Consider the following 15,447-nt stretch of genomic DNA (forward strand, 5'->3'; position numbering starts at 1 on the left):
TCGGGGTTTTGCGAGTATGGCACAGCCGATGACTAAGCTTACAGGGAAGGATGTCCCGTTTGTGTGGTCACCAGAGTGTGAGGCAAGTTTTGCAAGTCTCAAGCAGATGTTGACTACCACGCCGGTGTTAGCATTGCCTGAGCAGGACGAGCCTTATGTTGTGTATGCAGATGCTTCTAGAGTGGGGTTGGGTTGTGTACTTATGCAGCAGGGAAAGGTTATAGCTTATGCTTCACGGCAGTTGCGGAAGCATGAAGCTAATTACCCTACTCATGATTTGGAGATGGCAGCAGTGATCTTTGCTCTTAAGATTTGGAGATCCTATCTGTATGGTGGGAAGGTTCAGGTATTTACAGATCACAAGAGTCTGAAGTACATTTTTACTCAGCCTGAGCTGAATTTGAGGCAGAGGCGTTGGATGGAGTTAGTAGCGGATTATGATTTGGACATAGCTTACCATCCTGGTAAAGCTAATCTGGTTGCAGATGCCTTGAGTCGGAAGCGGGTGGCTTCGGCTCAGGAGCAGGATATGGAGGCATTGGTAGGTGAGATTAGTGCATTGAGTTTGTGTGCTATCTCACAGGAACCTTTGGGTTTGGAGGCAGCTGATAGAGCAGATTTGTTGAGTAGAGTGAGGTTAGCTCAGGGGAGCGATGAGGGGCTGGTGAATGCCTCTAAGGCTGCGGGTGCAGAGTATCAGGTTTCTGCTAATGGTACTATCCTTGTGCATGGTCGGATCTGTGTGCCCAAGGGTGAGGATTTGAGGCAGGAGATACTGAGAGAGGCTCATTCGAGCAAGTTCTCTATTCATCCAGGGGCGACCAAGATGTACCGTGATCTTAAGAGGTATTATCACTGGGTCGGGATGAAGAAGGACGTAGCTGACTGGGTGGCGAAGTGTGATACTTGCCAGCTGGTGAAGGCAGAGCATCAGGTTCCGGGTGGTTTACTACAGAGTTTGCCTATTCCTGAGTGGAAGTGGGATTTGATCACGATGGACTTCGTGGTGGGACTGCCTGTGTCGAGGACGTTTGATGCTATTTGGGTCATTGTGGACCGTTTGACTAAGTCTGCACATTTCCTGGCCATCAAGAAAACTGATGGAGCAGCGGTTTTGGCCAAGAAGTATGTGAGGGAGATAGTCAGATTGCATGGTGTGCCTGCTAGTATTGTGTCTGATAGAGATTCCAAGTTCACTTCGGTGTTCTGGAGGGCGTTTCAGGGAGAGATGGGCACGAAGGTGCATATGAGTACAGCCTATCATCCTCAGACGGACGGTCAGTCAGAGAGGACGATCCAGATTTTGGAGGATTTATTGAGGATGTGTGTGCTGGATTGGGGTGGTCATTGGGCAGATCACTTGAGCTTGGTGGAGTTTGCTTATAACAACAGCTACCAGGCTAGTATTGGGATGGCTCCTTATGAGGCTTTGTATGGGAGGCCGTGTCGTACACCGTTGTGTTGGACTCAGGTGGGGGAGAGGAGCATATTTGGTGCAGATTTTGTTCAGGAGACCTCGGAGAAGATCCGGGTTCTGAGGCTGAACATGAAGGAAGCTCAGGATCGGCAGAAGAGTTATGCTGATAGGAGGAGAAAGGATCTTGAGTTTCAGGTTGGTGATAGAGTGTATCTCAAGATGGCCATGTTGCGGGGTCCGAACAGGTCACTGACAGAGACTAAGTTGAGTCCGAGGTACATGGGTCCGTTCAGAGTGGTTGAGCGGGTGGGACCAGTGGCATATAGGCTGGAGTTGCCTGAGGTTATGCGTGCGTTCCACAAGGTATTTCATGTGTCGATGCTGAGGAAGTGTCTTCACGAGGGTGATCAGTTGTTGGCTAAGATTCCTGAGGATCTTCAGCCTAACATGACTTTAGAGGCGAGACCAGTGAGGGTGCTCGAGAGGAGAGTCAAGGAACTTCGGAAGAAGAAGATTCCTTTGATGAGAGTCCTGTGGGACTGTGACGGAGTAGAGGAGCAGACTTGGGAGCCCGAGGCGAGGATGAAGGCAAGGTTTAAGAAGTGGTTTGAGAAGCAAACCGCTTGAGCTTGTCTAGCCGGGTCCGAGTTGTAGTCCGTGGCTGGAGCGGGTACGGAGTATTCCAGCCCATCTCTCTTGATATTTGGTCGCTTAGGGGTGGTTGGCTGTGCGACTAAGTATCAAGATGAGGTGGTGCTCGGGATGCGGGCTGTTGGCTCCGAGTTTGTAACGATTATGACATTTTGAGATTAATAAGATGAGTATTTTTCTTTATGTTTGACTGTTGTTGTCATGGGAAAAAGAGAAATAGCTCGGGTTTCTATTTTTGGAAAGTTTCCATAAATAGAAAGTTTCCACAAAAGGAAGGTTTCCATAAATAGGAAGTTTCTAAAATGGGAATGTTTTGTGGAAAGGTGAGGTAGATCTAGCCGGGAGATACTCGTTGGCATCAGTGTTTGTTTTTGCTCTAGGCCGTGTGGGCCCAACTCACGTGATACCGATAGCTCGATGGACTTTGTGGCCAGAGAGTGGGAGTGGTATGTTGCTTCGGATGACGATCCGAGAGCGCGCTTGAGGGTGACGACCCAAGAGCGGGATATGTGAGGCTCCCTGGATACCGTAGCTGTGAGCCGGGGCTCGGCAGTGAGCCGGTATGTCTCGAGGGTTGCGACCCGAGAGCGGGGGGAGTGTGTGTGTGTGACTTCCTGGATGCCGTAGCTTAAGGCGGTTGGCCTGATAGCGAGCCGGCATGATTCGTTGGTTGCGACCACGGACGGGGGAAGCACTGAGTTGTGAGCAGATAGTGTTATGATGCGAGTATATTGGCTAGAGGGAGACCTCGAGGGTCAGTCGGAGGTGTGCGGGCTGTTGCGACAGTGGCACGGGAAACCTTGACTGATGGTGTTTAGTCCGGTCTGGGGACGTGCGGGCCGTGATGACGGTGGCACGGAGGTCCTTGGCAGATGGACGGTATTGCGGGATTCGGGGACGAATCCATATTGGTGGGGGAGAATTGTAACACCCGCAAACCAATTTTTGGTATTTTGGTAAGGGTGTCGATCGACACCTTCTAGTGAGGCATCGATCGACACCAGTTGTGGCCGGTTTGGTCGGTTCAATTTTAATTGTCCGGTTTGGGGAGTTGGTTTAGGGAAAACCCTAATTCGGGTTTTTAAGAGGGGAGCTCGAATTTTTCTCCTCTCTTGGCCGCTTTTGTCAAAAACAGAGAGAAAAGAAGTGTTCTTGAGATTGTGAGTGAGATTGTGAGATTTCTTGGCTGTTCTTGAGAGATTGGAGGCTGGGAAGAGTTAGAAGCTTGCTAGGAGTGAGGATTTCGTTCCTACTGTTCAGAATCTTCCTGGAAAGAGGTGAGTGCTTGACCATGGTTGATCTAAGCATGAGATCTCCTTTGTTTTTGTGTGATTTCTTGTTGTATGTGGTGTTTGCTTGCTTGGGTACATTGTATTTGTGATTTCTAAGGATTTCCGAGGTGGTTAGACGTGTTTGGAGTCGGATTTGCGTTGGTTGGATTCAGAGTTCGTCGCTGAGTTTCGCGCAGATCGTGTCTGCAATTGTGGTATCGATCGATACCACTTTTGAGGAGCATCGATCGGCACCTTCTGGAGTAGCATCGATCGACACCCATTTCTAGCATCGGTCGACACTGTTTCTTGCCGAGTCTTATGTTTCCTGGTTTGATGTTTGATTGTGTTCTTGTTGTTTGATGACTTGGGGGGTCTCATATGCTTGTGTGTATAACCCAGTAGATGGGAGGACGGCCTCACTAAGTATTTATGATAATACTTACGCATCTCAATTGTTGTTTGTGGTGTGCAGGTAAAGGAAAAGTGTGATCGTGGAATCTAGGGCTATGAGGAGGAGGATGTTCTAGAGGCTTGATTGATTGTGGTCTAGCTGTTGTTAGGTTGCTAGATTAAGTCAATGGAACATCGTAGGATGTTAGCTTTTGGTTATTTCCTTATTTGGTTTATGTTGCTATTGAGAATTGGTTTATTGTTGTTGGAATTCTTTGGTTTATTGGAATTGGTTTTATTTGGTTATTCCGCGGTTATTGATTGATGTTAGGATGTTAGTGGGTATGGGACCACTAGTGAATTAAGGTATTAAAAAAAAAAAACGGGAAGGGTTGTTTCATTAACATACTGACAGCAAACCTCACAATAGAACTTTGGTGCTGGTTTATTCTTTTCATCTTCCAACTTAATGCCTTGCTCGAGGATGGTCTTTTTGTTGCATTTCTTACACGCCATATAGACCCAAGAATAATCTCTATCGACTTCAGTTATTGTAAAGGTAGTGTGACACATCCCTACCTATAAAGTTTCATAAGAAATTTAATTTTCCTAAATTTATAACAATACAATGAATAATAAAAATGTTTGGCAAAAATATACCTCAAATGCATGAAGGGCTTCTTGGATAGTCTTCACAGGGTATTCTTCTAATTCTTCCTTTTTAGGTTTTTCCCAAAACACTTTCTTTTGCAATGAATCCATGATCGTCAATTGCAAGCCATCATTGGAAAGCCTAAGATAAAAGTAGAACATTACTGTATTTGTTGATATACAAAATAACTATATATATATGAAAAATTTGAAGGAAAAAACTCACAGTTTCCTTAGATCTTCAGCTTCAGTAATTTATGGATTAATTATAACTTGAGAACAGTCCCAATGATTTTGAACACTCCAAACATCTATATGAATGGTCATTCAAACTAATTTATTAAAATATTGATTACATAATGTTAAAATGTAGTATAATGTCAAAGCACTTACCATTGTACTGATTAACTTTAGCAAACCTAATTAAGCAGAAAACAATACCATCGGTAGACTCGTGGCAAGCTTTACTAATTATTTGGGAGCAGGTACCCCAAAGAGTACACAAAACACGTGTATCCCTGTGAAAATTGGAATCTTTAAAAATTGGAAGAAGGCGATTTGCTATATTATAAGATACAAAAATATGAAAAACATATATTTAAATACGTACGCCGAATTTCTCAAGTGGAAGTCAACTTTTGTTGTTGGTTTGTTTGTCGTAGTTATTTCTTTGATTTCACCACAATCGACAACTTGACCAAAGAAATCTGAGATAAAACATGTTGAATAGATTAGAACAACTAAATAGGTTATATCATTCGTAAATGTAACATAATAAACGTACCGAATAACAAATTTTCATTTTGCTTCCCAGAGAGGACAGCATCATAAGATGCAAATGAAAAAAACATATCATCAGATATATTTTCAGAAGGGTTAACACTTGTCCTGGATGTGAAGACAATCTTCCACTTCAATTCAGATAGCTTGACTGACCCATAAATAGGAGATAAATTAAAAGTTGAAATTAGGTTCCAATTTCCTTGTTGAAGTTTTCTCTGAAAATTCATGATCTGATCCCTTTTCACCGTAGCTGCTATCTTATCACCCTACAAAATATTATTTTTTAAAAAAAATTATAAGTATTATAATTATATGCACTATATAAGAAAATAAAGAATGATTACTAACCGCAGAGTCTACTAAAAACATTTCAATAGTTTCTCCAACTTTAACGTTGTATTGTCTCCACAGATGCAAAATCCTCACATCTATAAGCCAGTTAGTGCGATAAGGCCTGAGAGACTTTAGAGGAGAAATGGGGAGAGGTGAGGCTAACATTGTAGCTTTTTGTGTGTTTCTTGTGTATTTGTTAACATTTTGACCCTACTATTTATATTAATGTTAAAAAACTGAAATAAACATATAAACGATAATTACGGTGATTTTAAAGATATATCCCAAGATAACTAGGGTGATTTTCAGAAATCTCTCGAGAAATTTGAGATTAGATTTATTCCATTTCAATATTCGGATAATATATTTTGTTATATTTATTCCGATAATTTTAGAAAAGAAGGATATATATGGATAGTAAAATCTTTTTTTCTTGATAGATTTGGATACGTCTCAAATTTGGTTAGTGAGATTTTGAACTTCCATATATCCCTACTATTTATATTAATGTTAAAAAACTGAAAGAAACATATAAACGATAATTACGGTGATTTTAAAGATATATCCCAAGATAATTAGGGTGATTTTCAGAAATCTCTCGACTAACAGATTCCAAGATTTATTCCATAACAATATTCGGATAATATATTTTGTTATATTTATTCCGATAATTTTAGAAAAGAAAGATATATATGGATAGTAAAATCTTTTTTTCTTGATAGATTTGGATACGTCTCAAATTTGGTTAGTGAGATTTTGAACTTCCATATATTTACAACTTAATTTACGGTATATTTGAAAATTAGAATCAATTTAGCATAAATTACCTTCCTTTACATCCACTGGAGTAAAAAAGTACCTGCTAACAATTTGGGATATTCGAATCAACTTAATTTACGGTATAAGATACGAAATATATAAAACAGAAAAATTTTGAATTTGCCATATGATCGATCAAAAATAATAAGTATGATAATTTGTGTTTTAAATTGTTCTATAGAAACTTTAAATTTGGGTCTAAGTCTACTTTTGAAAATTGGAACAGGTAAAGTAAATGTTTTTAATATATTTATTCGATCAAAAAATGTTTTTAATAAATAGGTGAGGATATGGGGTACTCTAATGGAAACTGAATATTGAGTTTGTTTCGACCAATTTATTTTCCTTGTTCAGTCAATCAACAACATTGGGTTTGTCCTGTTGATTATATTTCCGGGTTGCTTCTAATTATATGGTTTCGAATTTTATTCCTGATTTATGTTTATGATTATGCTATGTGATGACTGTCGTAATTTGTATAGGTAGAAAAATATTGATTACATGCACCATGATAGAAAAAGATATTATTTCTAATTTATTATAACTTTTACATGATAAGTAAGCAGAGGAATAGATAAAAAACTGAAACGGAAAAAAATATTAAAAAACAAAAATACCAATTCTTCAATCTTATATTAATCCTCGTGCAAGACATGCTTCCTTGTATGATGGATAAACAACTCCATCATAAGTACGTAATTCTTCATCACTCTTTGGTCCTGTCAGAAAACGGAAAAGAAGTTTAAGGGATATATTTCCATTAAACTTACTTGAAATAGACGTAGTTCTTCGGCTATTGACTGTTCTCTTCCTCCTTTGAAAAGATTTTCCTTTAGGATCCCAAATGTAAAACGCAGGTAGCTCCTCGAGAGTAAGTTGTCTTGCTACGTCACAATTACGGTTTAGATCGAACCAAGCCTTTAGTATAGGATCTTGTAAATCTTTTTTAGTTTCCGGGGTAGTCATATTATGAGAAAATAGTAATTTGAAATGTTTTATAGGTAAATCACACGTTTGTGCTTTATTGGTTAAGAATAAAGTAAGCTAATTATATAGGTGGTGAGAGTTAGGATTAAAAGATGATATTCAGACGATAATTACGATGATTTTAAAAAAAAAATCACATAAATCTCTCGACTAACAGAGTATATGGTATATTCCATAACCATATTCGGTTACCATAATTTGTTATATTTATTCCGATAAATAAATTATACCGTATCTGTGATTTGAATATGGTAACAAAACAAACGGTTAGGATGATGTTTTCTTTGACGGTGAGGATGAACGCTTAAGATCCAGATAAACTAAAACGGGTCAAGGAAGATCCGCGTCTTTATCCGTTTCCATGGGGTTGGAAATTTCCTTTGTACCCTTCTTTAAAATCGTAAATTTGGTCATAATTGCAATGGCATTGTATTGTAATTTCTTACAAAACAAAGGTTTTTTTCAGGCAATGTTTTACGATTAATAGTAGGGATAATTGGTATAATTATATACTTTAATTTGTTTTGTATTAATAAATAAATATTTTTATACAATAAGCAGTTATTAAGATATTATAATATTATAAATAAAACAGATATATTATATAGTTATAAATTTAAATTGTTCTTTTTAATGAAATAATATATTAATCTATTATTTAAATTTATTTTGAAGTAAATAAGCAAATTTGTTCATTAAAATAGTGAAAATACATATTTTAAAAATAAACTCACTATAACAGAAACTATAAGTGCAAAAACTATAATTTATTTTTGAAATTGTTAAATCCATTAATATATATATATAAGAAACTTTAATTATATGTTTCATCATAAAGTTGACTTTAGATTTTTTTTTACAAATCTGTTATTTTTTGTATTAAAATTGATTACTGTATAATTTGTGAAACAATAATAAAGTAAGTTATGTTTTTTTCAAAAGCAACACATTTAAGACATAAATTATTTATAAGAATCTTTAATAGCTTAAATTAAAATATATTTTTAGCATAAACTCATTTGTTAAAACTTATGTTGGTTATTATTTCTTTTATTAATCATAAATTAAATAAATCATAATATCATTATAGAAAGCGTTATTCATAAAAACCGCTGCATAATTGGTCGTTTGTTATATAACTGCGGTCCATGTGTAAAATAATGGGTTCAGAAAAACGCAACAGTACTTCTTTTTATTCTTTGACAATTACGCAAGTTTTGAGTTGTTTGCGTGATTGGTAACATCACATATATTTTTTTCAAAAGTCTTGAAATACGCTTTTCTAAGCGTCACCATTCAAGGCCTCAGTTCCGTCGCCTGTCTTCAGATCCACCATCACTAACTTTTTCTACTGACTCATCCGCAAGATTGGAATCCTTAAAAGATTTTCATATCTGTTCCGACTTCAACTAAATCCGTGATAGAAGCTCCGCCTTTAGACCTATTCAGAGGTTTACTCCGTTATTCATCAGCGAAGAATTTTTTAGCGAAGATATTACTCCATCTTCAGATAAGTTAAGCCGATGGCTAAACCAATCTGTTTTTTATGGGATCTGACTGAAGTTTCTGTAGAAAGAAGAAGAAAGACAAAACAAAAACTAAAATCCAAACTTAGCCTAATAGATAATACAACTATAATAGCTAAGATGAAAATATATAAATCCGACACAGCAAAAAGGAACAACAGGCTTGTCGGAAACAAAAAACAAAAATCCGGCCATCATTGGAAATCACCCTTCTTTCTCTAAAAGATAAGAGTGTGTTAAGAGAGAGAAGCGTTGTGCTGAGAGTATTTGTTTATTATCACTAAACGGATTTTGTTTATTTAATTTACTAAACCTTGATTTTTTTTCCTAGTAAACATTGTTTATTGATATGTCGGTGTTATAGTTATATGACGTGGCCACAAATGAGACTCACTTGCAAGACATGTGTACAAATCTTGTCCTCACTCATGGATCATATGAACCGAAACATTCACTCACACTCAAAAAAACCAATCTTCACATTCTTTTATACTATCATCATCATCATCTACACCTCGAAAATTCCAAAAAAAACCAACAAAAAATGGCAGAAGAGTTTCATCTTCCTTTAATCGAAAACGATCCGATTCCTACCGAAGAAGATTTCGAAGCAAACACTACTTTCATAGACGACGAATACCTCCGTTACCTTCACTACTTGGATTCACGGAGCAGCCATGGGATCAACACGTTTGGTTCTTACGATGAGATCTTTGGTCTAGTTCTCGGCAATTCATCATCTACCACATGGGGATTGAATGCGGCGGAGGAACTTCCGGTGGTGGAGTTTACGGCGGAAGAAATGATGGAGAGAGGTTTAGTGGTTTGTGCCATATGTAGAGAGGAGTTTGCTGTTAATGTGAGACTCTCTGAGCTTCCTTGTCAGCATTATTACCATAAAGACTGTATCTCAAATTGGTTGCGTAATCGGAACACTTGTCCGCTTTGTCGTCATAATGTGGAATTACCTAAAGACGGTTGAGATTGTTTGTACTAATTCAGACCGCACCGTACCATCTTCATTCGGAGCCTGAGAGTTTTATTTTTGGTAAAATATAATTATTGTTTAAATCTTTGAAAGGGATGCAACAGAAATCTCCGGGGAGGTCACGTATTTAAGTATAAATGTTGCTTCATTGCCGAGTTCTGATGGGATCCTAATGCATTAGTGGCGGTATGATTGCATCCCCTAAATATCATTGCTATAAACTAATTAAGTTGTGTTTTGTCGAATATGACCGTAGGTTGCTTGACAAGTATAGTCTAGTTTTTGTGAATTAATTCGGAACTTATATGTTATGATTTCTACTCTTTTCAAGATGAATTGGAAAAATAGATTTACTATATTCTTTTGTGTTTTGTATTTGGGAAACGAGCTAACCAGGTAACAGAATTCTCTTAGTGCTTGCTTTAGCTGTATATATTTAAGTTACATATAAGTTCTCTTTGAGTAATTTATCTAGGGATTACCCGAGAAACCGTTTTAAAATTTAGGCTCACAGATCTGTGTTTTGTAATAGAAAAAAGTGGGCTTAAAACGGACGGCTGTTACACTGGTTTTAACTTATGTTTCTTTGTTCAACAAAGTGTCAAAAATTAGATCACAACTCAACCAATAACAAAAATTTGGATATGGCGGAAGTTTCTGTATACAGTTTGAAGAAATTGGTTGTGTTGGGCTTTCAACACTAGTCACTATTCGGTCCATAAAAGGCTAGATCAAAGGTCCACTTCATTTTTGGTGGGATAGATCAAAGGTCCATTATTGTTTAGGTTTAGGTCCATTATTGTTTGAGAATGCTTGCTTTTTTTTAGCTGAGTATGTTGTAGTCACTAGTTTACTTGACGCTCTTTGTATATTTATCCAGATTTATATATATTTAAATAAATTATTAACAAAAATAATACTGTATTAATTAGCTCTTTGGCATCAAGGACCTCATTAGGTCTCTTTTGGTCTCCAACCACTTTGATTCTTTGAACCTTGGAGATCTTCTCCAATTAATGCTGGTTCTGGCATTCACAAACTCATTGTATTAAACACATTTTTTGTTGACAAAATAAATTTAACATTTTAACGAAAAATTTAGGTGTTTGACCAATACATAAAATAATATCAAACAAATGGGAACAAAAATTAAATCAATTGTATTTGCTTTCTTTTGGTGTAGGGTTCTGGTCCTTCTGGATGTGCCTCTCCCTAGCCACCCACCCTATATAATTTGGCATTATCCGCCCAAAATCATACTTTAAATGATTCTGCTCCCTTCACATGTTGTATTAAATCTAAATCATTTTGTTTTTGGTTTTGTTTGTATGCAGCTCTAGTAATTATTTACTACGAAGAATTTTGAAGTCGCAAAAACATTGTATCACCCTAACTGGCATTACCAATATTTAAATGTCACCATGATTAAGTAATGACAGGTGCTAATGCACGGAATAATCAATTCAAAAGTTGATTTATAAGATAAAGTTGTATTATTGCATGCTTTTCATTTTACCGTTTTTACTTACATTTAACATCGTTAATTTTTTTGAATTTTATATATTGAAAAGAAAACTTATTTTATATATTCTCTGTTATTATGAAAATTATTTTTTAAAAATATTATGATAAAATGTAATAAATGCAAAAAAAAAACACTTTATTGACGAAAACATCAGAGTATATTTTTTTATTTGGAATTGTAAAAAAAGTTAAGATTTATTAGTTATAGATATTATTTTATCTCACATCCAGCCTATACTATAAGAAACTTTACAATTTCTCTTATATATAATGCGATTTTAGGTGGAACTAATGTGTTACATATACAAAAAAATTAAGGTAAAGAGTATGCAAAATTTTATATTTTTATCATCATGTAATAACATAACGTGTGAACTTATAAATAACATTTTGAACTAATTAGTATGTGCATTATCGGGGGTCATTAGTACCTAGTGTCTAGAAAAATCGTGCGATATAATGAAGAAAAAGAGACATTGTATTAGGGAGAAAAATGCTAGAAAGTGACAAGATGTTCAGATTGTGTCTATTCTTGAGGGTACAATATCTAAGAGCATATATTATCTTTAATTATAACATTGATTTACGTCATATAGACTCAAGATTACGATGTTACTTTCATGTACATTTCAATCCAACCCAAGCTTTTAGTGTTTTGGATCTTTAGAACTTCAGAGTTCTAATCTTTGGACTAGAAATACGTTAATTTCCTCTCTTGTATTAGCTTCATGTCAGTTATGATATAATTATCAGCTTTATATTGGTAATTAAGTTTAGTTTTATAATCTATAAACTTGAAATGGACCCTTTATGATTTGATGATATACTACTTTAGTCATACAATGTAGACAATGTAGAAGTTGTATTTGATCAAAGATTTTGACTCATCTGATGAATTTTAGATATAGACAAAAGAGTAACTTTTATTTATTATTGTTATTTTTTTAATAATATGTAAAATTTATTCAAAAAATACTTTTTTTACATCAAGTACATTGTTTGGTTAATATGTGAAAAAATCTACTAAAGTCTAACGTTCATCTTGTTGCAAACCACAAAGCCATACAACCTGCATATTTGCCATTGTCGTGACCTTGGAGGGAGAGTAGCCTATTTCGAACTTGTTTGTCCAAGTGTTTGGTGAGCAGACGCGCGTATGTCAGAGATTCTCAATGCCGTCGATTGTTCCGCTCCTTCAATATTACATGAATTGAAGCTTGAAACGTATATCTCAGCAAAAAAAAATGCATCTTTTCCCAAAGTCTTGTATGTGAGCAAATGTAGAAGTGTCCTCCAACCAACCGAGAACTTACCTTAAAGAAGTTTAGTCGTGAGGCTTGTCCAGATCTCTTGTGAATATGGACAACAGAAAAAGGTGGTCTCGTGTTTCATATGGTTCCTGGCAGAGAGTACAAGTAGAGTCGACTCATGCGAACCTTTGCAACATCCTATTCCTGGTCGTGAGCCTATTCAAAGTGGCAAGCCAAGCAACCAATGAGTACTTTGGCGTTGCTTGGGAGAACTAGATCCCTGTCCACCACACATTTGTCTATCTTGCTTGACGAATAGCTTCCCATGTTTTATTTGTACTAAAGCCAGTCTGAAATCGACCACCTATACTTTTCCACTGCACAATATCTTGTTTGTCTACTAGCCCGCGATTGCGTGTGTCCTCAAGCAATGTTTCCATCTGATTTAGATAATCAACTCAGTGCCTTCATTTTCTCCGGTGTACGGCTTCAGCCACTGTGGCCTGTAACTCTATCCCCATGTCTATACATCCCCGCAGACCTGCAATATCCATCAAACAGCCCAGTTCCGACTAATTGTCATGCCAAAATGAGACATTGTGCCCATTCTGTATCTCATATCTGACAAAACCTGATGCAAAAGCCCGATACTTTAGTAACTTTCGCCACATCCATGAACCGAGAGCGGTGTTATCCTTTATAGCCCTAAAAGAACCCTTGCAAAGAAAGTAAACTCGAAGCCATTGTACCCAGAGGGAGTTTGCGGATATAATTCTCCAAATAAGCTTTAGGCAGCTAACCTTGTTAGCCTCCTCCAAAGAGCGAATGCCAAGGCCACCTTCTGCCTTAGACAAACATCAGCCCAAGAGAGTTTGGCTTTTTTGTGTTTAATGCAGGTCCTGACCACAAAAAAGCTAAACACAAACTATCAATCTCCTTTAGACAAGAGCCGGGCAATCTAAAAGCAGATATCCAAAAATTGGTAAGGCTGTGAAATACATAACTAATGAGTTGTAGGCATCCTCCAAACGATAAATGTCATGTCGTCCAATTCCTATTTTGTCACTGATGCGTTCAAGAAGTGGTGTGTAATCATTTGTTGTCATTCTCTTAGTGAGTAGCGGCAACCTGAGATAGCGCACCGGTAGGGTCCCAGTTGCAAATGGGAAGGTGCTCAATATCATATCCTTTTCACTCCCTCTTACCCTTGCCATATATAGTGTTGATTTTTTGAGACTGATGTTGAGGTCCGAGAACTCTGCAAATCTGTCAAAAATATGTAAAATCCCCTTAATAGATCGTTTGGTACCATCCGTAAAAACCAGAAAATCATCAGCAAAACACAAATGTGTTAGATTGAGGGGTTGACATTTGGGGTAATGCAACATCCGCGAACCGGAATCCTGGTTTGGGAGGTGCATCGATCGATGCAAGGTCGGTCTTCGCGAACGGGTAAAAGTTAAACGTTGCGTTTTGGGTTAGGGAAAATCCTGAAATCGTGTATAAAAGGGGGAACTCGAGGGTTTGGCCGAGTTTGGCCATTTTTGAGAAAAAGAGAAGAGAGAAGAGGTTTTTAAGTGTTCTTGAGAGTTCCTGTTCCTGTGGAGATATGAAGCTAGGATTGTTGTAGGAGCGTGCTAGGAGTGTAGATCTATCGTTTAAGGGTTAGAATCTTCTTTGGCAAAGGTGAGTGCATGACCATGGCTTATCTAAGCTTGAGATTTCTCTGATTTTCTTGTTTTATGTGTTATTTGGCTTGTTAGAGCGTTGTTGAGTCGCAAGAGGCTTTGGGAAGTTGGAATGCAAAGACGGCGCATTTTAACCTAGGAGCATCGGTCGATGCCATTTAGCAGTGTTGGTCGATGCAATTAGGGATATTTGTGAAATGTCGAGCATGCATCGGTTGATGCAAGTTGGTGTCGGTTGATGCTATCCCAGTTGGTGTCGGTCGATGCATGGGTTGGTGTCGGTCGATGCAGTTGTCATGGTTTGTTGATTGTTGCTTGATGGTTAGACGTATCTCAATTGCTTGTGTGTATAGCCCATTAGATGAGAGGATTGCCTCACTGAGTGTTTATAACATACTCACGCATCTCATATGTGTTGTGGTACAGGTAAAGGCAAAGTGTGATTGTGGAATCAAGGCGATGAAGAGGAGGATGTTCTAGTGGCTCGTTGATTGTGGTCTGACTTCTGTTAGGTTGTTAGAGTTGGGCATTAGAACATTGCTAGGTTGCTGGTTTTCTATTTTATGACTCTGTTGGATTGATTTACTGGTTATTGGTTTAATGGTATGGTTTGGTTATTTCTGCGTTTGGTTTGATTGTGGTTAGTGGGTAGGAGACCACTAATTCAATTATTCTTATTATTAAAAAAAAACGGGCCGGGTCATTTTAGGTGATAACCTATTCTCCTTTCCAAAGCAGCCCTTTCCAGCATTGTCGACAACACTTGGATACAAATCACAAAGAGATAAGGTGATAAGGAACAACATTGCCTTAAGCCCCGTTCACTTCAAAATAAACCAGACAACTCTCCATTAACATGAACCGAGAATGAAGCCGTGGTAATACATAGTTCAATCCATTTGACAAATATTGGTGGGAAATTTAGCACATAGAGTAGGGTGAGTAGAAAAGGCCATTGAACAGAGTCGAATGCTTTTGAAATATTGATCTTAATCGCACTTCGAGCATAAACAGTCTCTTTTTGATAATCTGATGAATTTTAGATGTAGTAGGATTTATGTGGCTTTGAAGTATATCTTGGTGACTTATTTGAACTTTTATAAATAAATAAATAAAATTATGTGATTTGATATATAAGACGTACTTGTTCTTAAATTTTAGATTTT

General features: G+C 37.2%; 1 protein-coding gene across 1 annotated transcript; it reads left to right on the plus strand.

Annotated features, from left to right (window-relative positions):
* The first annotated feature begins 9,234 nt into the window (after window positions 1-9,234).
* On the plus strand, window positions 9,235-10,064 carry LOC104773173 (uncharacterized). The gene has a single exon (XM_010497751.3). The coding sequence runs from the start codon at window positions 9,235-9,237 to the stop codon at window positions 9,811-9,813; it is 579 nt and encodes a 192-aa protein (XP_010496053.2). The 3' UTR covers window positions 9,814-10,064.
* The last annotated feature ends 5,383 nt before the right edge of the window (window positions 10,065-15,447 follow it).

This window comes from Camelina sativa, chromosome 9 (assembly GCF_030686135.1).
Source record: "Camelina sativa cultivar CO46 ecotype springtype chromosome 9, ASM3068613v1".
NCBI lineage: Eukaryota > Viridiplantae > Streptophyta > Magnoliopsida > Brassicales > Brassicaceae > Camelina > Camelina sativa.